Source organism: Podarcis gaigeae, assembly GCF_964106915.1.
Source record: "Podarcis gaigeae genome assembly, chromosome: 5".
Lineage (NCBI taxonomy): Eukaryota > Metazoa > Chordata > Lepidosauria > Squamata > Lacertidae > Podarcis > Podarcis gaigeae.
In genome coordinates this window covers 32535097-32559469 of record NC_139681.1, presented here as the reverse complement: position 1 = coordinate 32559469, position 24373 = coordinate 32535097, and the positions used below count along the sequence as shown (strand labels likewise).

The following is a 24373-nucleotide window of genomic DNA, read 5'->3' as shown; positions in this document are numbered from 1 at the left end:
TTATTTGCAGCTCCTCTCATCTCATGGCATGGTGGGTTTTGGCTGCACCCCTTGCCACTTGCCTCTGGTTAATAGACCTTAGGGTTTTTGTAGTAAGCGTAAAGTAGATCGTGCAGACCTAAAGTCTCCCCACACTTGTGTTGGTCTTAAGTTATCCCCAGCTGCTGTTCAGATCCAGAAAGCTTGGTGGTGCCCTTGTTTCTTCCTCTTGCAAGCAACTCTTTCTCAGCTGTGTCCATCCGATCTCCATAATAAATATGTTTGCTGAGCCTTTTAGACCATATTCTTAGACCACAGTAGCCACAGCATGTGCCTGTGACTCCTTGGCCCCTGTCCATACAGGTCAGCCATACAAAGATACATAGTCAAACAGACCAGTGACACATTAATGTTCTCCCAGATTCCAGCATAGCTTCACCACTCCAGGCACCCCTAACCTGACCTGTAAAGAGCCAGTGTGGCATAGTAGTATAGTAGTTAGAGGGTTGGACTAAGACATGGGAGACCAGGGTTCAAATCCTCCCATCAGCAGTGAAGCTCACTTTGGCTGGTCATTCACTCTCAGCCTAACCTCCCTCAAAGGGTTGTTGTGAGGGTAAAGAGGGGGATGAGGAGAACTATGTATGCCACCTTGGGCTCCTTGGAGGTGAGGGATATAAATTAAATTGAGAGAGAGAGTACTTCCAGATGAGACCTGAGGCACAGTGTGGGCAACAGACCGACTGTGCCCTTGCTCAGGTAGCACAGTAGTATTGCTCCTGCCTGGGTGCTGCTCTCCTGGTCTGCCAGCGTCAGGGCACTTCCTTGTGCTGTTGCCTGGGTACCTGTAGTCATGTTCCAGCCCCACTTTTCCGATCTACATGTACCAGGTATCCATGAGAACAAGGCAGACTTACTGGTTGCAGCACCACGGATAGCTCCAAACAAGTAACTTGCCCTGGTGAAGGCTAGAAGCGAATGGAGGCTTTGTTAAGTCACTTCCTCCAGCCCCCGTTTCCTGAGGTCCAGCCCCTGAACCTCAAGAGATGGTGGCTGTTAAAAAGCCCAACCTCTTGGCCTTCATACAAGCACCTTCTGTGGCCTCCCTTCTGGCATGCTCCCTGCACCTTTCATCAGGTGCGGTTACATTGGAAGGGCTTGATTCCTCTGATAAGTCAAGATCACAGAACAGCATCTGTGCTGGCTCAGGCTCTGCAGGCTCCAGACCACCAGCCTTCGGTTCTGTGAGCACCAACCTTTGGCTCTGAAATGCCAGCATCAGGAACGTGGTCCAAGTCCACCCAGATGTGGCTGTTTCCTCCTCCTCTGAGGCCAAGGCCACGGCAGATTCTTGACTTGGAGCCTAGCCTGCAGCTGACTTAACTATGAATCTATCCCAGCAATGTGGCCATCTCTAGTTCTAATCCTGCCAGGATTCACACTTCGGCTTCCTATCTACAACCCAGCGATGAGAGGTGACTCCCACCTCCAGGTGCCTCATAATGGTTGAGCGAAACCTGGCACAGTTTGGCGTCTAGCGTGGTGCTGTGGACACTTGCCAGGGCCACTTTTGCTGTGGCATCCTTCTTCCCCACTTGCAAATCTGAGCCAAATTCTGTGCATGCTGTCTGCTTCCATACAACTTTACTGTGTGGCACCTGCAGCTGGAAATGGCCATGCCCCCAACGCCTGCAGGACTTTGAGACTAGGTCGTAGAAAACACAGTCCCCTCATACAGCTGTAGGTACATCTTTTTGCTTTCTTTTCACTTTAAAGCGCTTATCGGGGGAATGTCTTACTGATACCAATGTTAATCCCCAAATGTAAACTCTGCATTGGCCTTCTGCCAGGCAAGGAACCCCCAGCCGTTGCAATCAGTGCTGAAAATGCACTGGCTAAAAGCATAGCAGATGGTGGCTGTGTGCCATTTCTCTTGGGGGTTGCGTCCTATCTGATGGCTACAGGCAAGCCAAATTTACAAAAGTGATGGAAAATCCCTGCTTGGATATGAAGATAGGTTACCTGAAGGAAGCTCGTGGGAGTCATTTTTCCTGTCCTGGCCTTCCCTCTGTGTTTATCAGTGCCCCCCCCAAAAGCTTCCCAATTGTGGGTGGGGCTGCGGTCTTGACCAGTGTAGGGATGAGGCAAGGTGGTTGTTGGGAGAGGAAGAATAGCAGAGTATCAAGTTAGAACCCCAGCCAATCCAAACGTCATCCGAAGATGGAGCAGCCCCCCAGCCCAGCTGTCGACAGATAAAACTCTTTGAGTTTTATAAATTCTTTGGTGCTATAAGGAAACATCAAAATGAATGTAGCACACCAAAAACAAACACCTGCATAGCAAACCAGATATCACCCGTTGGATGAAGAGAGCCATTGAGAAGGTTCCACAAACCAAAGGTCTTGGAACTTCTTGGCACATCCCAACAAGTCAGGGCTTTTATTCATCATCGACCCGCTGCAAGTTTCCAAGAATGCCCATCTAAGATGAGAGGACAGTAAGCATTTTGGGGAGTGACACAGGATGCTTCTGCAAGACAGATGGTGCCAGTTGTTTAGATGACTTCATTGGCCCTAGGTACCATGGAGGATGCAAACCTTGGTGTCCACCTAAGGTGGCATACAGAATAGAATCATAGAGTTGGAAGGGACCCTAAGGATCATTCAATCCAACCCTCTGCAATGCAGGGATATGCAGATGTCCTATACGGGAATCAAACCTGCAACCTTGGTGTTATCAGTACCATACTCTAACCAACAGAGCTATCCAGGCTGGCAATATGGAGGTGGCCGTTGTCTCTTTAGGGGTCTGCTGCCTGCTAACTCCACACTGATTTCTTTGGCTACGAGTGACCACCTCTGGCCCTGCAGAGTGAAGGGAATAAGCCCTGTTATGTAAAGCTAAGCATTCCTATTTGAAGAGCGGAGAATTTTGTGCAAAATCAACACGCCAGAGCTAATCCAGCTACAGACACCACATTGCCCTGCAGAAACACTGCTGGTGAAACCTATTGCCTCGATTACACTGAAACCCAAATAGAACTTGGGCATTAATCTTCAACCAGCATCTGGAGCCTGTCTAGCTGCATCTGAGCTACTGGCACATACCGCAGCTTGGCTGAGATCATCACATTTTCTTCCTTTGTTCTCTCCTCCCCTCCCCTAATATTTCTGGGCCGGGGAGAGTGCTTTTTGAGAAAACAGGCCGAAGTATTGAATAAGCTCTAACTCAAGTAGGAGCTTTCAGCAGCATCAAGTGTGAAGCTTACATGGAAAATATACTGTCCCCTGGAGAAGCTTTTACCAAGCATCTTTATCTTGCTAGTGGATAAGGCATAAAAAGCTACACTTTCCCTAAAGTACTTTTAGAGTGATAGATTGGAGGGCCTCATTGGTAGGGGGAGAAGTAAGGCCCTTACTGGACTGTAATGGCTTCCAGCCCTTTTGAGTAGAGAGAGGGAGATATATAACTTTAGTATGTAGCAGACAGATTGTCTGCTAAGAGAAACAAATGGCTTTAGCAGACAGAAATAATAGTAAGACACTAAGTACAGGCCCTAAATTTTCTCTGCCGGACTTGCCCCCCTTTTTAATTCTTTAAATAAATCCTCTAACTTTTCTATTTATAATTAAGTTGTAAGAACCTTCTTTGAGTAGATCTTTTTCCTTGGGCAAGAAAAATCAGCTAAGCACAGAAAATCAACACCAAACTGAACTTCCGTTTACTTTGATCCAAGTTCTATTAACATGTTTTACTCTCAAATGCCGTAGTTTTATGACTGCGGATCAATATTGGTTTTAACTATGCAGCTACACACAGAGAGAGAGAGAGAGAGAGAGAGAGAGAGAGAGAGAGAGAGAGAGAGAGAGAGAATCCCCTGTTTATTATTTATAGAGAAGATTACTTCAATGCAGGATTTCGCTTCCCCGCCCTTCTGTTCTCATTGTTTGTTGTTTTCGTTTGTTGCTTTTATGGTGCAAATTGTCTCTCTGGTTTTTATACCGGCCGCTTAGGGCCAGGTTGGTTGAAGAGAAGGAAAGTAAGAGTATCTACATAAGTAAATCCCCCATTGTAGAATGGAATTATGTCCCCCAAGTTAATTTTATTTCACACTGTTTAAATGCAGCTGGCTATTGGTTAATTTTGGAAGGGGGAACCTCTGGGTTTGGGTGGGATATGGACTCTCAAGTTCAAATCTTCTTAACAGTGAAGCATACTGCGTGTCCTTGTAAGTTCCTTCCTTCTATCCTGAACAAACCCACAAACAAACTTAAGAACGATGGTTTCCTCAACCATTCCCTCTTTTTGAAATATCCCTTCATTTTTAAAAAAAATTAAGTTACAAATGGAAGAAAAAATTAATACTTGCATCTGTGTCCCTAAAGTTTGATGCTTTGCATGTCAGAACTGCGCTTTTGCTTACCACAGAAACCATATTTTTTCCAATGGACTTTCTTCTTGGCATTTTTGTGTGTGTGAAATCGAACCTTTATCACTAGACCCTTTTGAAGCAATAGTGTGCGTTTAACCATGCGGATCCCCAAAGAGCATGGGAAAAATACACAGCTGATAGGATATTTGGGTCAGGAAGTGGGTTTTTGGGGGCGGGGAGACGGGTTACCTACACAGCTAAGAGCATACTACTAGACTACTAGAGACATAAGGAATAGTAAGCATTGCTTGGAAGGAGGCAAAGCATTTCTTTGTGTCCATGGAAAGACTTTAAATCTGAATCCATACTGTTCTGTTCTTTCAAGTGCTGAGAAGCAGCTAATATTAAAGGTTTATGATGAAGTTTAATAAAAAAAGAGAACTTGAGGCTGCACATTTTCAACTTTTTTTATTTTTTTGTTTGGATATAGCCGAAGAAGAATGTCCCAATCATAAGCAGGATGAAATCAAAATCAAATGAGTTAATTGTGACATGTTCTAGGCTGTATACCACTGTGATTAGCAGCTCACAAATGCTATGCCTAGGAAAAAAATTGAATGGACTATCCACACATTCCTTGTATTTTTGATGAGAACTTTTTGGATTTCTTTTTGGACCCCAGTTGATAAGTTTTTCTCTTTGCTGAGAATGAATAACATTAAATGAAGTAAGTGTGACTTCTGAAGGGAAATGGGAATATTTTTATGTGCTGGTTATTTTGGGAAGAAGGGACTTGCAGCAATAGTGAGAAACCATATTCCAAATGCCAACCCATCATATGCCAGAAACCATCAGCCTTTTAAGACCACCAACCTGACTGGGATGTTCTCTAGAGATACCTCTTTGGCAGATTGCATTTCTGAGGTCTCGCCACGTGTAATTAGAGCAGCTTTGGAATGCTGTGAACTGTCATATAAATTGCCTTAACTCTGCCTTAAAATTGATCTTATGGTTTTCTCCTTTTGGGTACTGGCACATTTTATCTCAAGACAATACAGAGTTTAGTATCACTCTACTTAATCATTTAGTTTTATCTCATGGATTGTTTAGATCATTTAGCTCATCAGAAAAGCTGTGTATTTTTCAGTCATTGGGGCAGTGAACTGTAAGGAACAGGGCAGAGGAAGAGCAAGCAGATCTTTAGCAGATGCTTAGCGAAGCCAAATCTGAATTCTACATTGGCAGATAATAATAATAATAATAATAATAATAATAATAATAATAATAATAATAATAATAAATAAATAAATAAATAAATAAATAAATAAATAAATTTTTATTATTTATACCCCACACATCTGGCTGGGTTTCCCCAGCCACTCTGGGCGGCTTACAGCATATACGAAACATAATAAAACATCAGAGATAAAAAAACTTCCCGATACAGGGCTGCCTTCAAATGTCTTCTAAAAGTTGTGTAGTTCTTTATCTCCTTGACATCTGAAGGGAGGGTATCCCACAAGGAGGGCACTACTACTGAAAAAGGCCTTCTGCCAGTTCCATCCCACGTGTCTTTGGGTGACCCAGGTGGTTTACCTGGGATCACTTTATGCCTCAACTCTAGACTAAATATGCACATGCAGATGACCTTCACAGATTTTGTAATGGCCACCACTGATTTTTGTACTCAAAGCTTATGTTTTCCCCAAGCTGCAGATGATTCAAGGGATGTAAGTCCAAGAATGAACCACTTCAGAAGCTCACCAATTTGCACCAGAACCTACTTCGCACTCAATATGTGTAGGAAGCTCCGGCATCAACCATCTTTCTGCAGTTTATTTGAAATTCTGCAATGGAATGGCATTGGAATGGTTGCATACATCCTGCATTTTTTCCATTGGGCGGCTTCTGCTTGTTTAGTCGTGAGGTTAAAAGCACGGGCGGGGGGGGGGCGGGGGTAGAGAACCATGTACCCCGCCTTCAGCTCTGGGGAGAAAAGCCAGGATATATATATATATATTGCCAGGATATACATCTATATATGTGTGTGTAATAAATAAATGAATTTACCAAAAAAGGAAATTGGCAATAAAAGTGGAAAATGAAGAATAGCAGCCATTGAATAATTTTGTGCTGGAGATAGATGAAACACAAGGAATTAGCCCAAATGCATGAAAAATACCAGCCCACTGAAAAAAATAAAAATACAAATTACCAGCTCCGCTTCTCTCACACAAAGGTTAATCAATTTGTGGTCAGGAAGAAAGAAAAAGAACTATTTTATAAAAATGTTCTGCTTGGTTGCCTGAAAACAATTCTTACTCACCACAAATGAGCGGCTGTTTACAAGATTGCTGAAATATAATGATTTAAAAGCCAGGCAGAACTCAGGGCAGATAGACACTGTAGTGGAAGAAGGACCTGGCAGCCGTTTGAAACAGAGAAAGTCACAGTAAGATCAGGTTGCTACAAATAATGAGCTTCATGTCCTCTTCCTCCGATTCTTTATGATAATATTCTGGCAGCTATCCCGCGGGTCCATTAATTTTTCAAGACAAGAGATCACAGACGAACAGTTCTGTTTTGGATTCTTAAAAGTTGTTGCATTGCAGTGCTGCAGTTGGAATATGTGTGTGTGTGTGTGTATGTTTATGTTTATGTTGCACGTGTGTTTAATTAGAACGAAATGTCTCTTGAGCGTCTGGGTTGTTGCCAGTTTGGGTAGCTGTCAGTGGAGCCTGCTTTCCAGCTGCGCCGAGTCTGAGTCCAAAATTTGGTCAGTTTGTTAGCATTTGGAATACTGCACCTTCCATCGGCTGCGTTCCTGCCCGCTCGCCTCTCCAATTAATATTTGCAAACTAAACAAAGTGATGTTTAAAACTGAAAATAGTGGCGTGTTGTGAAATTCTGCCAAATCAAAACAAGGAAATAATGGCAGCGTTTGCCGCTGTTTGCTGTCGTTTATTTCCTGGGATGCTTTGGATGCAGTTAAAAGCAAGTTAAGTTGCGTCTAAACCCTGAATGAGCGAAGTGTTAAAAGAGGAGTAGCTGACTTTTCTAAAGGGTTGTAGCTGACAGTCCTATGCACCTCGAGGCAGATACCCCACTGAGCCCAGTGGGGACTTAATCCTTGAGAAATATGTGTAGGATTGCAGTTATAGGGTGTTAGTTAATGGCCCTGTTTTCTCAAGCTCTCAGGTTCTTCCTTTCCAGTTTTGTGGTGTTTCTATTCTATGAAGCTTTAATTGGTGTTTTCTACTTATAGCAAAGTAGCTGCTTAAGAGGTCGTTTTGAACTGGAAGATGGCTGGTCTCCGTGTTTGGCCAGAAACTATGAATAAAACCCCTAACACACCTCAGGCTTCTACCTCGGCTGGCCTACTGTTGTGTGGTCATGACTCAGTTGAGGTCAAGGCAGGGACAGACGATAGGAGGGGACTAATTCTTGGTCACCACAGCCTCTCAGGAATAGAAGCACTATATAAAATAATGGCACTGTTTATAGCTTGGTGTGTGTATGATTATTTTTTTTAATGCACATGTGTACGTGAAAGTAGATGCATACAGTGCTGCTTTAAAAAACAACACTTATTTCGGAGGGGTCTTTGTGTTTAAAAGAGGAAAGCATTTGCCTTAATGAGAGCCTGGGCTGCCAAGTTTAAATGCCACCCTGTTTTAGCCACCTTCCAAACACTGCCGTTTCTCCTGGCATGAGAAGCCGGTTCATTCTAAGTTGACCGCAGCCAGAGTCTTCAAGGGAAGTTTCCCACAATACCGTCCCCCTCCCCCACATGGTTGCAGAAATTGCTGTGTGTGTGTGTTGGGTATGTGTATGCATCGATTTGTAACGTTTGCAAGTCTCTTCCCACACCAGCCCCATTGTCCCTTTAGTAGCCTTTGGATAATGTGCAGCCCTGGCCCGGAGGTTCTTCAGATCACCAGGCCGCTGCTGGGAAGGTTGTTTTCCATGCTTGGCGCACCTCTGTAAGAAGCAGTTTGTGAGCTGCTTCCATAGAGGGGCTCCCATGACTGAAGCATCCCACAGTGATCTTAAATGTCAAAGAGGAACTAGGGTTGAAAACAACTACATAGCAGCAGGCCCAGCCTTTCATCGAAATGCCACAAACTACCCTGCTTTGGGTGGCAGGTCCTAGGGTGGGTGAGTCTTAATCTCCTTTCATTTGTGGTCTTCAAAAGCATAGTCCACCCCCATCCCCCAAAGAAAACCAAAGCTCCCCAGTCTTATGGTGTTGAAGTTGGGCTTCAGGTGCAAAAGTATTTTAAGGCCCCAGGGTCTTTCCCAGCCCTACCTTGGGACTCAGTCTACGACCTCCTGAATGCAAAGCATGAGCTCCACCAAAGAGCTTTGGTCCTTCGCAACCTTTCTACCGTACTCCTCCCATCCGATGGGCAGCTTCAGAGCTCAACCTCCTAGCACATGAAGGAGGAGCCATGCTGCTGCAACTCTCATTCCACCATGGTCATGTCAGAAGCAGTCCTGAGCTGTTGCACCTGCGGCATTTCCTTTGATAAAATGCAAGGTGGCCTGCCCTAGTTTTGGGACTTCCAGAGCAGTTCTGCTGTCTAGTGTTGGCCCTTAAGCAATTGTATTATTATTGTTGTTGTTGTTGTTGTTGTTTTGTTTTGTTTTATTTTTAAAAATATTTTTATTGATTTTTACAAATAATTTCCAAAAATCATATAACATACTTACTTGACTTATACAATGTTTTGGACTTCCATCAACTGCATCTGAAGATTTTTCAGTCTTTATCACTTAATCTGCATTTCATTATTTTCAGTATTACATTTAATAGTCCTTCACTAATAATTCTTATCATAGTTTTCTCTGCAATATTTCACATAATCCTCCTTACAAAACTTCTTGCAATCCTACTAGCGTAGTCTGTTGATTACAATTGCTTTTCAAATAATTCATATATTTACTCCTGTCCTCTGAGAATCTCTGATCCCACAGGTTTCAAATCCTTCCTGTCATATTATCCAATTCTGCATAGTCCATTTAATTTTGTTTGCCATTCTTCTTTTGTCGGTAGTTCTTCCTGTTTCCGTTTCTGTGCCAACAATGCTCTTGCTGCCGTTGTTGCATATAAAAACAGTTTATTGTCCTGTCTATTAATGTCCTCACTTACAATGCCAAGTAAAAATGCTTCTGGTTTTTTTATAAATGTATATTTCAACATCTTTTTCATCTCATTATATATCATTTCCCAGAAGCTTTTCACTTTCTTACATTCCCATATTATTATTATTTTCAGGGGAAAACAGCTAAGGAGGAGAAGGAGATGCGGACATTGCAGCTGAGGAGCCTCCAGTACTTGGAACGCTATATCTATCTCATCTTGTTCAATGCATACCTGCATTTGGGGAAAAAGGACTCCTGGCAGAGGCCTTTCAGTGTTTGGATGCGTGAGGTAAGCGCTTTCCCAACACTATTCACTTCTGGCTGTGCCAAACAATGCCCTGAAAAAGCCCAGATATTAACTTGGAAGGAAGCACGCCAACACGTATGCTTTTGTCTGGTAAGCAGCTCGCCATTCAAACAATTGCAAAGTCATTGTTGTCATTATACTGCCGTTTGCCTGCGATGTGACATTGGTCATCTATACTGTTATAGACAAACCACTGAGTTGCTAACTCCAAATGCTAAGCACTAACACTGGCCATTTAACAGATGTTGAGATTTGTGAAGGTCGCTGATTTGTTTTATTACGTTTTGAACTTGCTGGGTGTTTTCCCAGCCCCTGCTGCTTAATTGTCATCCTTATAAAAAAAAATTGCAGCCATGCTTTTCAGTATGTAAAAAAAATGACCGCCGGAGAGAGCTAGATTCTAACAAAATCATAAGCTACATGAAAGTGCTGTGGAAGCTTAGGTATTGTTTCTGTTGCATATCCCACGCATCGTTGTTTAAGTCTAAAGTGTAATATCTTCGCTCAGCTGGATTGACTGCAGGCATCTCGACTGCTGTGGGACCGGGATGATAAGATGGTTATTAGGCTGTCGGGAGACCCATTACCTTAAATGTCTACATTGTATGTCTGTTCAGTAATGGTGCAGTGGATGGTGATCTATATGGGAACAGCATTTTAGGGTCTTTGGGTTTTGTTTCCCAAGCCCACATTTCTGCCCTCTCAGTTTCACCAGCTGCTGCTGGCGGTTCACCCAGCTGTCGCAGAGAGCTTTCTCAGCCTTCCACTCCACCCATCATCACACCATGCCCTGGAAAAAAAATAAAAGCACAGCAAACACAGCCTGCTGCCATTGCATTCCTTCTGGATTGATTCCCATGGAAAACAGCTGTTTTTGTATTTTATTATTATTTTTGGTTCATTGTCCTCTGAGTATCTTTTTATTTAGTAAGCATATTTGGCAGAGAGCAAGTCTCATCTGAGCGGCTTCAGTTGACCAGGAGCCGTCGAAATGCTCTGGCGGCAGGCTCACAGCTTCAGCAGGACCTAGCTCTTGGTCGGCCAGTAGCTCTGTGAGAGCACCACTTTGAGGGGAGAGTTGCTGAAGGAACCTACAGCCCCATCTTCCTCTCCCTGGAGTCCACATACTTTGGGCCCCTCTTGGGAGCAGCCACAGTTCTGCTCCTGGCAGCTCCAGCTAAAAGGATGGAGGCAAGCTATTCATGGATGCATAAACAGGGTTCTTGACTTCAGTAGGTAGGGATGCACACCTGGCTCCTGTTTCCATAGATCAGGGTGTGTGCTATCCAGACCTATTCCAACAGAAACCAAGAGGCAACTTCATCCATTACTTAGGTTATTATTTACATGTCATTAGTTACCTGGGATGCAGGTGGTGCTGTGGGTTAAACCACAGAGCCTAGGACTTGCCGATCAGAAGGTCGGCGGTTCGAATCCCCGCGATGGGGTGAGCTCCCATTGCTCGGTCCCTGCTCCTGCCAACCTAGAAGTTTGAAAGCACGCCAAAGTGCAAGTAGATAAATAGGTACCGCTCCAGCGGAAAGGTAAACAGCGTTTCCGTGCGCTGCTCTGGTTCGCCAGAAGCGGCTTAGTCATGCTGGCCACATGACCCGGAAGCTGTACGCCAGCTTCCTTGGCCAATAAGGCGAGATGAGCGCCGCAACCCCAGAGTCATCCGCGACTGGACCTAATGGTTCCTTTACCTTTACCTTTTAGTTACCTGCTAACTTAGTCTTTGAGTCTTCAAGACCAGTGTTCTTCAACCTCAAAAGTTGTTGTCCTGCAGCTCCCATCTTCCCTGACCATTGACTAAGCTGGGTGGAGGTGATGGGAGTTGTGGTCAGACAACATCACAACACAAATTTTAAAAATGTGTTAAGAATCAGATCAAAAAACTTCACCATAAAAAATATACCATACTTTTCTGTGTATAAGACGCCGCCTATTTTGGGGGACTCAAATTTAAGAAAATGGGGGGGATGGCACAGAGTTGTTGAGCTTTTTTGGGGGGGGTGCCAAAAATTGCTCACCCGCATGTGTCGCAAAAACTGCCTCCCGTCTGCCATCTGTACCATCACCGGCAGAAGCTGCCAATCTCCCACCCAGCTGCCGCAGCGCCAGACAATCAACACTTGCCATTGATGCAGCAACCAATAACAGGCACAATAGCTGCTGACAGCTGTGGCAGCAGCCAATCAAACGTCCACCCTATGCATTATCCATGTATAAGATGCCCCCACTTTTTAGCATGATTTTTGAAGGGGGAAAAAACCATAGTCTTATACATGGAAAAGTATGGTAATACATGAAAAAGGGATACTGCAATCCTATAGTGGGGTAGCGGGGAGTGTTGCCAGGAAAGGAAGTTGCAGAAAGCAGGGGGAAATAGGTTAATCAGCGGATCAAACAGTTTAGCTTCACCAAGCACTGCATGGAAAATAGAAGCCAAATATATTGCCCCACATGATGACAGGTATGCCGTTCTGTCCCCAGTGTGTCATTTTGGAATGCCGTCAGTGCAGAGGAGTAAGTGGAAGGGAGGCGTTTTAAAAGCAGCTATATGTCCTGGTCAATATGGATGTTTCAATCAGTGTACTGACACGGAAAGCACCCAGTTTTTAAATCACCCGTGGAAATGCTTCACCTGAGCTTTCCCCGACCCTCCAGATATTTAGACGCTGTGCCTCTGCCATGTGTGACCCAAATGAAATAAAATAGCTAAGGGCCAGTTCACATACTAAGCCACCTCATCTAAATTCCCCACTGTATCCAGCGAACTTTGCATGGCATGCAGTGGGGGGGGGAACATTCCTTTTTCTCCAGTTCGACTGATTCCACCGGTAAATACAAATGAGCTGGTATTAACAAACAGCTTAGTGAGGATTGCATGCAACCGCTTGTCTGTATCATCCTGCTGAGTGGTGAGGAGAACATTATCACATGCTCATACCTCATTAGAATCTGGGAAGCAGTAAAATTTTGGGTTTCCCCACTGATACTTAAGTGTTCACTGGAAAGGGGAACTGGTAGCCTCATGCTTTGGTGGGGGGCAGCTTTCCAAAACAAAGTGGACTGGGGATTTTCTAGGGAGGACAGAGTACAAAATAGTAGCCTAGTATTTGAGTGCTGGACGGAGGCAGGATTAGATCAGATAGTCCTGTGACTATCAGGACAGCTGGCAACCCAGAAGAATTTCCTCTTTGCAGGTTGAAGAATGCATTAAATATTTGAGGAGCTGAACAAAAAGGAGATCTGAATATCAGACACCATCCAGAATAGCTGCAAGATGGTTGCTCTTAAGTTGCATTGCGGCAGAGGGTGGGATTCTGCATTGCTGCTTGCCAAGTGGAATGATTGCCCTTCTTTCCCTCCTTTTGCTGTTCTGGGCTCCTCCTGACCCCACAGGGTCAATGGTGGGGGGCACACAAGGGAGGAGAGGGAAGCCCCAGTGCACAGGTGGAAGTCCTAGCACAGGATGAGGCATGTTAGGAGAAACCTTCCCAGAATCTCCAGAGTGCTGCTGCCTTAGAGTGAGTCATTCAGACAGGAGGCTGGGGGGCCTCATTGACCTTTTTGTTATGTTTAAAGCCACCCATTTTGTGCTTAAATAGAAAAATTTGGGGTTGAAAGAAGCCACGCAAATACATCTAGGCATTTTGCCCTCTCTGTCTCATGCTGCTACCCTGTCATGTTCTCCCCTCCAAATATTGGTCTTGTTTAGTGCTTCCTCTTTGACTGCACTCCCAGTTCCGTTCTCTGTTGCTGTGTGTGTGTGTGTGTGTGTGTGTGTGTTGTGTGTGTGTGCCTCCCACATGGTTGTCCTTTCCTGGTTTATCCAGAACTCCCACAAATACTATTATGTTTTTTCTCCTGCCAGTCCTGAGAAGGCACCTCAGTTTCACACATCAAAGATCTAATTTTGTCCTGGAGAGAAAGAATTGTGGTTTGTCCGTAGATGAACTCCCTGCTGTTTCTCTGTTTTGCTCTCCCACTCTTTTACGCAAGCAGCTTAGAGAAGATGGAATATCATTGTGTTAACCTGTCAGGGCTAACCTGCTACACTTAGCAGCTAAAGAAGATAGGTGTGTTTTGAGTGATTCTTGTTTGTCTCTGTCTCTCTCTCTGCTCCTCCAGGCTGCTGGTTTTCTTGCAAGTGTATTCTGCAACATCTCATTGATGAAATTAGAGTGTATTAGTGGTGGATTTATACTGGACCGTCCACACCTCATTCCGCTTTCTTAGTTGTTCTGCGCTGCTTCCTTGGTCTTACTGGAGGGGCAGTCTTGTGCTATAGTGCAGCAAAGGTGGAACAAAAAATAAACCAAAGTGGAAATGAAATGGTTTGTCCACACCAAAACCTGCAGACACAGTGTAAAAAGTGGGATCACATATAACCTCTGCAGTATCCTCCTGAGCACAAATCATCATGAATGCATAATAAGAAGGATGTCTGGAGGGACTCCAAATCATAGGCATCTTCAGAAGTCCCTTTCTGAACATCAACAAGAGCAACAAAAGGCTCATAAAATACACTTCAGAAATTAGGATGGTTTAATTTCCTGGACATCGTCTGGACCTCTGTAAAAAATCAGTCTGTAGGATTGGACCCCCTATTCCTGGCATGCAGCTATTATGCCCTCTAGAACAAACTTTCTCAACATTGGGTCCCCAGATGTTGTTGGACTACAGTTCCTATCATTCCTGACCACTTGTCCTGCTAGCTAGGAATGATGGGAGTCGTAATCCAACAACATCTGGGGACCTGAGGTTGAGAAAGGCTGCTCTAGAAGCTTTTAATCCTTACTTTAATTTGTGCTGCAAATGTGTCATGCTGTGAACAAGCCTTGTCAGTTTCTCCTGCTTCGAATAGCAGAAGTCAAATTAATATTGTCCACTTGCAGCATGGGGGGGGGGGGGGAGGCAGGGATGGAAAGAATGGGGGAAGGGGAGTGAAATCTGCACTGCTTCTTTTCTAGCACAGAAGTGTGCATCTACCTCTACACTTCTCCAAAATAATACAGCTCCATTGTCACTTGCTGAGAGACTCTCAAAAAGGGGGGAAATAGGCGCATTTGACTTTTTGGCATTTGCCATTTCAGTTAAGAGCCTGTGTACCATATCCCAGGACTAGATCTCGGTCTGCTTTCCTTTCCCATATTTTCTCCTTCTTGCCCCCCTTTGAATCTTCCTACCTCTTCATCATTCTTCCTTGCCACTTCCTACCAAACTTTCAGCCATGTCCTACTTTTGGTTTGTGGTGCATGGGAAGGGGGCGGAGCGGAAGACACAGAGGAAAAGGCAGTTCTACCCTTGTTGTAAGAACGTATGTATGTATGTACCGGCATGTCGTGGCTCCCTATTGTTTCCAGCTCTGCTCTTTCCACAAGTGAGGTTTCGTAGTGTCTGTGGCTTGGCGAATTAATCTCCATGCAGTTTGGTCAGATGGACATACACAGAAGGGAATGGAATTCATGTGCATTCTTCACAGATTACAGCTGATTCATCAGCTCTCACCACTTCAATGCGCTATTTTGCTCTTCTCTCTTTGCTGAAGAGAGCTTAGTGACAGCAGGAGGGGAATGTTGTTGCTGGATAAACCTGGGGTGCTGGTGAGGATTGCAAGAGGAGACGTTAAACTCTCTCCCAGACTCCCCTACCTACAGTAATGCCTGCATTTTTTTGGCAGCTCGTGCCGAGAGACCAAAGTGTGAACACATCTTTTAAGTTTTCCTAGGCTGCATCCCTGTACACAGGGGGACTGGCTTTTGAATTAATACGTACAAGATTGCACTGTGAAGAGTACTGTTTTCTTGACAGGTTTTGTAATCTATTTTACTTCTTTTTGCATGGGACAGTTGTGCACAACAGAGCGTTTCTCTGGTACAGTAATAGAGAACAAGAAATATCCATTAACACTCCCCAGATTCCACATGTATCTGAAAAACTCATGCATGTTTAAAGCATGGCATACAGACTTCCCTCTCAAGAGGATGTAGTCTTGCCATTTGTCTTAGAAGTAGGTTTCCACCTAGGGGAATATTTCTCCTCCTTTGTGTCTGCCTTCTGCTTAGGTAATGGATCTTTGCAGGTACATCCTTCTACTTCAAACAAGCCACGCTGCTTCCTTACCCACAAAACAAGTCCATTGCAAAGAAAGTTGACCCCCTTCTCATGCCCACTCATCTCCAGAGACAGTGAATTATGTTGGTGTGAGGTGGCATGGTGGTTCTGTACATCTCCGAAGAAGCAGAATAGGAAGCCATGTCACTATATTCAAAGCTGGGCTGAGTTGCTCTTCCCAGAGGATGAGGTCATGTTGAGGAAGTGAGGGAGATCAACTGCAATCCATTGCAGTGTTTGCCACCAAGGCACAGAGTCCCCGTTTTCATTCATAAGGTATCAAAGCTGTCCCTTGAAAAGCATCCTCCTTCGCCCTATTATTCCCAGGCACAAAAGGGTTTTCAAGGCCTTTCATTTCATTGGACCTTTGGCCTTCCCTCTCTCGTTTTTTTTATCAGCTCTCTGCCTGTGCTGTGGTTGCCCCAGCACTGCAACTTGAAAGGCTTTGTAGAGGCAGCCAGCAATGTTGATTGAGCCAGGGTGGTCCCCTCATCCATCTCTCACCCTCTCTCCGTTTGGAAATGAAAGCTTTTTGTGTGCATGAGAATGGGAGAGGCCTGGAGAATTGTTGGCCGATAGAGCACCATCTCTGTCTTTTGCTCCAGTAGAAAGGAACCTTCCAAGGCATCCCTCTGCAACAAATTAACCCTCCAATTAGCCTCTTTGGTAAGAGACGCAAGCGACAGCTCCATGTTTTACGTGACAGGCATGATTATGCAGGTATGCTGATGCAGCACCAGTGTTTTCTGAAACCAGTATGCAGAATGTGGGTGACATCTCCCATGTTTGCAGATACCCATAAACATGCACCTGGAAACCATGATCAGGCAGCAGTTCTCAAACGTTTTCCTCTCCACCCCAACCACTCTAAAATAGTTGGGGGGTCTTCCCTTGTTTGCCTTCCGTGCCAGCATTGTGATCAAACCATCAGCATGTTATGAAAATCATGGGTGTCCTAAGCCAAGCCACTAAGAAGAGCCCTATATGAGGGGAGGTTGTGGAGCAGAAGCAGGGGCGCCGACTTATAAAAAATATTGGGGGGGCCCATACCGGGGTCCTGCCCCGGGAAGTTTTCTAAATTTTAGATGAAAATTAGTGAGTTTTAAAGTTTTTTAAAAGTATTTTAGAGTCATATGATCAACATTAGAACCCCGAAAACTCGACTCTCTATAACTCCACACTCCGGGAAACTCGACAAGCCTGAAACACTTTTTGGCTTTGAAAAAAGAAACAAAACAAAAACACGCACGGTATTTTCGTAAAAAGCTAATTTAATTTACTGTAACAATTATGCTTATAGACTATTACAGAGCAGTGAATATATAGCTCTGAAAAGACTGAATTGATATTTAAATAAATCCTAAACTATCATTAAAAGAATAAAACATAAAATATTGCTGTCGCACAGTAATAGCACTTTGATTAATAAGTGAAATAGCTAATTTAAGCTTACTTTGAATAAGGCTGAGGGTTCATTAAATAAATATAATATCTCAAAGTTAATGCTTTAATACAGTTAATAAAGTTAATACAGTATGCCTAATACTGTATGTAAATACTGTAATACTGTATGTAAATAACAGGCTTTAATTGGGTCTTACACCCTAAAAGTATTTAAGTATTTGAAAATAACTAATACAGTACTATAGTAATATAGAAATACAGTACTAAACTAGTACTAATATTTCAAAACTGAAAATTTAACATTCTGTATGTATTTAATTCTCTATTTTATAAAGATTTTTAATATCTGACAGTGAGTTTGGAGTAGCCCAATGCAAAAATCCTGAGGATCCATGTGGATCCATGCTTTGTAACCACGTTTTTGCACCACTGTGACCCTAGGCAACAGTGGGTGCGTGATTTTTTTGGTGCAGGATGTAGCCATGGACATGCTATGTGATCTGATGGTGAATTTGGGGTGACCCAATGCAAAAATCCTGAGGATCCATGTGGATCCGTGCTTTGTAACCACGTTTTTGCACCACTGTGACCCTAGGCAACAGTGGGTGCGTGATTTTTTTGGTGCAAGATGTAGCCATGAACATGCTATGTGATCTGATGGTGAATTTGGGGTGACCCAATGCAAAAATCCTGAGGATCCATGTGGATCCGTGCTTTGTCACCACGTTTTAAATGGGGAGGGAAGGAAAAACACAGAAGGGACAAGAAGCACAAGAGGGGTGTGTGGAGAAGCAGCTGGCTAAGAATGCAGGGGAGGAGTTTAACGGGGTGGGGGGGAGGAAAGGAAGGCAAAAGTCCCCCCCCCCCAAGCCAGCCCTCTCTCTCTCTCTACCACCTGCATCCCTAGAGCACGGAGAGGAGGAGGTGGTGGGCTGGAGCCTGCACACAGTGTGACTAGGAAAGAATTAGAAGGAAGGACTCGATCCTTTCCTTAACCCTCTGCTTGCCAGGAGGGCAGGGGATTCCCTGCTCTTTGTTGAGTTTGAGCAAACGCAGCAACACAAGCGGGTGGGCAGTAAGACCCTGAGGCAGAATGCAGGAAAGCAGCAGCTTCCGCCTTCCCTCCGCCCGACCGCCCGATCTTATTTTTTCCTGATTTTTGCCTATTTTTGCCCCTGCGCTCCGGCGAGTCAGCTCCAGGGACCACACATTCGCTCAATAACACGCACAGACATTTCCCCTTACTTTTTAGGAGAAAAAATCTGTGTGTTATAGAGCGAAATTTATGGTAATAATTTTCTTAAATTATTGGGGGGGCGGAGCCCCCCCAAACGAATTTTTGAGGGGGCTCGGGCCCCCTCAGGCCCCATTGAGTCGGCGCCTATGAGCAGAAGGGGTCTGTGGATCACAGCTGAGAACCTCCAAGCGATTTCAGAAGGTGTACATGTGCTTGCTAGTTTAGGATTACACCTTTCATCAGATGAAGTGGTCTCTGCTCTACAAAGGCTTGTGCCGTAATCATTTGTTAAGCCTTTTTAGGTGCCAGGAGGCTTGTTAAAAGAATAATTCTGGAACTCTAAATCTGTCTGCGTATGGAGAAAGATACAAATTTCTTATTGGAAAAGCTGGTGTGTGTTCCTTCTCTTCAACTGCATGTTTTAAAACTCAAGCGAGGCGAAGTCAAAATGAAAAAGAGGATTCCAGTTACTGTTACCAAGTCTGCTGATTGGCAGTTCCTAGGCCAAATCTGGCCTGTACGCCAGTTTCCAAGAAGTAAAAGAAGGGTGTGTGGAAGGAGCGGCGGTGGCTGCAACCTTGTGAAAAAGAAACTTAAGAAGCTGCTTTAGACTTTGCCAGATTATTAGTGCACATAGTCCAATATTGTCTTCTCTTAATAGGTAGTGGGGTCTTTCCCATCACCACCTGCCTGAGATCATTGTCACTGGCGATGCCAGGAATTGAACCAAATACATTTTGCATACAAAGCATGCATGCAAAGGGCAGGTGCAGAAGATGGAGTAGGTGGTCTGATTTTTAAAAAAAGTAGCTGAGGGATGTTTTGGTAAGCTGTGGTTGCAGAATGCAACCTTCCATTGAATTTTGAATGTTGTATTGCTTGGAATACAGACCACCCTCTGAAATGAGACCACAGCTTCTCTATCCTAGAAGAGTGTGGTTATAGGCCACACTCTGGTTCTTTTATAAGCCAGATTTTTGGGGGAGTCGGGGAGAGGAGCGTAGCCAGTGTTCAGACCAATATGTCATTCACTGAATAGTCCCCAAAGAGCCACTTCCTACTTCAAAAGACAGGGTGTTTTGTGTTTTGAAACACACCTTAACATGGGCAAGTGCACTGCAAATGTAGCTCCAGTGGTAAAAAATAAAATAAAATAAATGGGTGGAATTGCACAACAAAAGTGCCATGATTCAAAATAACCGTTCGGTGAGAAGAGAAGGTGAAAACTGTGCAGACAGAGGAAAGCAGTGTGGGTGTCGGAACGGGCTCATTTTATCGGTGTCCTTGAGACGAGCCTCTCTCCCTCTCCTGTTTGTGTCAGCTCTAAGTGGGGAGTCGCTGACTGGTGTGTGATGGGAAAGCCTCGGCTCCTCTCCGTCTCAATTAGCTTTGCTAATTCATATTGGCATGTTTGATCTCTTTGGTGAGAGATGAAAGGGGCATCTGCCAAATGTGGTTACAATCAGAGCCCCGGCCATTCTTGGTTGAAGGGACTTGCTGGAAAACGACATTCACCCCGCATGCATGTCTGGGGCGGGGGGGGGGGGGAGGAAGCGCTGGAGGGGAAATGAACGGGGGGCGGGAACGTTACTGGTGTCCCATCGATGTACAGCATGAAGCGGAGAGGGAGAGAAGGAAGGAATATTATCTGCACGAGCTCACTTCGTGCTTGGTTAGAAAGCAGAATGGAGCTGGAATGTGCTCTGTTGCTAAACTGAGTTAAGTCAAAGATGGTGGCCCTTGTTTATTTCATTCCTCTAGGGAAGAAGGCTCAGCTTCACTCTTTACTCCTGCCTTGAGCAAGTTTCCTTGAGTCAGGAAGGCTACATCACTCCATCTTGTAAAGCCAAATACCATCCAAGGGAGTTTGTTGCACCAGGAAACTGATCGAATAATGTTTAGACTTCTAGGAATACTGAGAACAATGATAAGCACTGGGAGTTCTAAGCCCTGCTTGGCGCCTCCTGACCCATCAGTAACTCACCACACGGTCCACCTTGAAGCCTAGGAAAGGTGACTTTTTAAAAAAAGAAACAAACATGTTGACTTACAAAATGCAATTCCTGGTTTGTTTGTTTTTTAAGCCTTTGCCGATCATTTCAAACATCAGTCACTAGATGTTTGCAAGAGTTAAATTTGTAAAAGCTGCAGTTTCTTCTGTAAAATTAAGAGCACCCACATGAAGAAACCTACAGACTGCTAAATTAAGAACTTCTCAGCGATTAAATGAAAAGATAAGTTTAACTGATTTCTTTTTTAGAAAAAGAATTTGCTTGTTCTAACTAATACAGAGGGTTTTATAAAAAAATTCTATTAAAAATTAATAATGTATGCACATTACATAACAAAAAAATCCAGAAGAAAGGAATACGCATGGAGCAAATTTATGTAAGTGTTCCCTATAAAATACATACGTTGTCCTGCTTCTAAAGAAATTGATTTTAAAAGATGTTTCTATATGTGTTACATCACAATGTTTATCTAATAGTAGTCAGGCTGAAAAATAGTTTTTCTATAAATTTGTTATACAATGAAAGAATGACAAACCGTCTCCAAACATTTCTCCTCAGAGAGGTATGAGTCAAAGGAGAAGCCCAATCATGTTCTTTGTTAGCCGCAAATTTTATAAAGCAAAGCCAGTTCTCATGAAATACACCTTTCTTTCTAGGAACACGGCCTCTTTTTTTATTTGCTTGGCCAGTTTCTCCATTATCACTAGACACAGGGGTTAAGATGAGGTTATGAGTCAATCTTAGTGGGCCAGACAGTTAAAGGTTTTTTCACCACACTACCTTAACAGGAAGGCCCTCCTGAAGGAAGAGCTTCTGGCTATGAGCAAACGGTCCCAAATAGATGGACCAAAAGTTATTTAAGCCACATTTGATTTGATAATGCTTAGAAATTTCCGCTAACCCCAGCAGCAAACATGTTGACGTCACCAATAGCAGCCTTTGCCAAGCTGCAAAACTCCAGATACTTTCAGCTACAGTTCCCATCGGAGCCAGCTGTGGCATGGCAGCACTGCCTGGGGCTGATAGGAGTTGTAGTTCAAAACATCTGGACAGCACCTGGCTGGCAAATGGAAAAGGCAAACCCTAATGGAGCAAGATTTGTAGCCTTGGATGAACTATTCTAATAGGTAAGCATGGATAAGGGACGCGGGTGGTGCTGTGGTCTAAACCACAGAACCTAGGGTTTGCCGATCAGAAGGTCGGCAGTTTGAATCCCCACGATGGGGTGAGCTCCCGTTGCTCGGTCCCTGCTCCTGCCAACCTAGCAGTTCGAAAGCACATCAAAGTGCAAGTAGATAAATAGGTACCACTACTGTGGGAAGGTAAACGGCGTTTCCATGGGCTGCTCTGTTTCGCCAGAAGCGGCTTAGTCATGCTGGCCACATGACCTGGAAGCTGTACGCAGACTCCATCGGCCAGTAAAGCAAGATGAGCGCCGCAACCCCAGAATTGTCCGCAACTGGACCTAATGGTCAGGGGTCCCTTTACCTTTACCAAGCATGAATCCCAGTCGATTGGTTATCTGAAAGGTGCAGTATAATTTGCTAATTCTTAGGGAGGAAAATAATGGAATAGTCTCTCTCTCCCTCTCCCTCCCTCTCTCTCTCTCTCTCTCTCTCTCTCTCTCTCTCTCTCTGTGTGTGTGTGTGTGTGTTTAACTAAATCTATTTTCATACCACCGAGATAGATAGCATTTCCTTATAATACATTTTGTATTGCTTGGAGTCATTCTCTGGCAACTGAAGGTTATGAATGGATGGGCAGTTGGGGTGGGGGTTATGAATGAAAGTTTCAGGGAAATAGTGTGGATTATGCCTTTCTGGAGTGCTTGGGTAGGACGTTCTGGCTTAAGAACAAGCATGGAGAAGAACACAAACAAAGCAGATGTTTGCCTAATCCACTGCTGCAGCAGAAGTAGATGAAACATACTCTGAATGAGTCTCTGGGCTCTCCTCTTGCATGTATCTGAAGTGGGTCAGGGAGACATCCCAGATGTTCCAGGAATAGCATTTCCTTAGGTTTTATAACCTATCACTCTGCCCCCCCTCCTCGCAGCCTCCTTAATACTGACTCCTATGCATTTTTGTTGTGAAATAACTTCACAACGGCAAGAGCTTACATTTCCCACAATCTGAAACTCATGTTAACACAGAGAAGGAAACAGATGCATTCATGTTTTCTCTCTAAGTGTAAAGCCAATTTGAGGTTTTCTGGCCATTACCGGTAGTTCCAGCACATTTTTTTCTATAAAAATAACACCGATTAGGGTGGCTGTCCAAGCTTGATGTGGGAAGGGGACAAGGAACAACAGCAAGAAGACGTAAAAGTGGGGACAAGAAGCCACTATGGGATGGATTTTAAAATATGTATGTATGCTTAAAGGTGATGTGGCAGAAGGGAGATAGAAATTCTTTAAATGAATAAATGATAGCATAGAGGTGCAGGGGGAAGTCTCAATAGCCAGAAGGGAAAGGATTTCAGAATAGCCTACGAATTGCTCCTATTGTATGAAGCCCCATCCCCTAGGCTAGGGAGCCCCTCCTCTATAGGACAAAACCCAAGGTGAAGTGCTGCAGAGTGCAGAAGTGACGCTTGCAGGAAGCACCTGCGAACCCTAGCCGTGTTGAATTGGAGCAGGGTCTAGGTGTGCACACAATCAGTACTTACCTGTCTGCAGACATGTCTGAAATAGAAGGAAAATACAGCAGTGTTCCTCAACATGCTGCTAACGATGCATACAAGCAGTTCTTGCAAGAGATCTAACTGCCAGCTGCAAAGGACATTTTGGACCATTCCTCCTTTCCTGCCCTCCGAAAATGACTTTGCTGTTGCTCTCCAGAGAACCAGAGCTGCCTTACTGTTCCTTGCCACCCTCACCCCCCATATGCCGGTCATTTATTTAGGATGTCGTCCCGTCCTGTCCCCCCACGCTGCAAAATGACGTGCCACCTCTGCAATGTGGACACCTACTCACCTGTATACATGGAGGAATTTGAGAGCATATTTACCTCCCTCATTTTCTTTCCCCTCCCTGCTTCCAGGTGGCGGCCAAGGCTGGCGTCTATGAGATCCTGAACCAGCTGGGTTTTGCCGAATTTGAGAAGCTGGAGGACAAGCCGCTTTCCCAGCTTCGCTACCGCTGGCAGGAGCAAAGCCAAAGTTCACTGCCGTTCCGGGGAGAGTTTGTTTAGGACCTGGCCTTTTCCACAGCACAGTGAGGATCGCAGCGCTTCTCCCCACGCGGCCGCATCACTCTCTTTTTGCTTTTCCAGGTGGATTTTTTTAAAGACTTTTTTTATATATAAATATAATGTGGAGAAATACGTCTTAAGGGAGGACTGTGAACTGAAGAAGACATTAAGCTGCCTCGAAGACGTTTTCGTAGGGTTCGTTCAGACACAATAAAAATAAATTAAGATAACTGCAGACGAGTGTCAAGGCAAGCGGTGTGTCCTTCTCTCTCCCTCCCCCCGAAGTCCCTCCCAAATGGGAGCTGTCCTGCCTTATTTTTACCCCCACCCCCAAAGACTTTTATCCCCTACAGGTCTGTTGTATACTTTATGTGTTAAATAATATGCTTGTGCAGGGAAAACATACGTGGCATTGCTGCGTTTGGAAGTGGGCAGTTTGGGATCATTTCATTCTTCCACATTCTTCTTGATATTTTTTTATGATGAGGTTTTCAATTTGTATGGTACCCTTTTTTGATGGTGCAAGGAGCTACTGCTGTTAGAGGGTTTGACTTGACGAAGAATGGGAGAGGTCCACGGGAGTGTCCATCTGCATATCTCTCCCAT

General features: G+C 44.3%; 1 protein-coding gene across 5 annotated transcripts in view; it reads left to right on the top strand.

The window, feature by feature from the left end:
* Positions 1-24002, top strand: part of PALD1 (phosphatase domain containing paladin 1) — a 109303-nt gene extending 85301 nt beyond the window's left edge. For all 5 annotated transcript variants that reach the window (XM_083740689.1, XM_083740690.1, XM_083740688.1 and 2 more), the window contains exons 19-20: positions 9630-9785; positions 23618-24002. In XM_083740689.1, the coding sequence (XP_083596815.1) occupies positions 9630-9785; positions 23618-23767 (306 nt within the window). In that variant the 3' untranslated portion in view covers positions 23768-24002. The remainder of the gene's footprint in view (positions 1-9629; positions 9786-23617) is intronic.
* Positions 24003-24373: the final 371 nt, after the last annotated feature.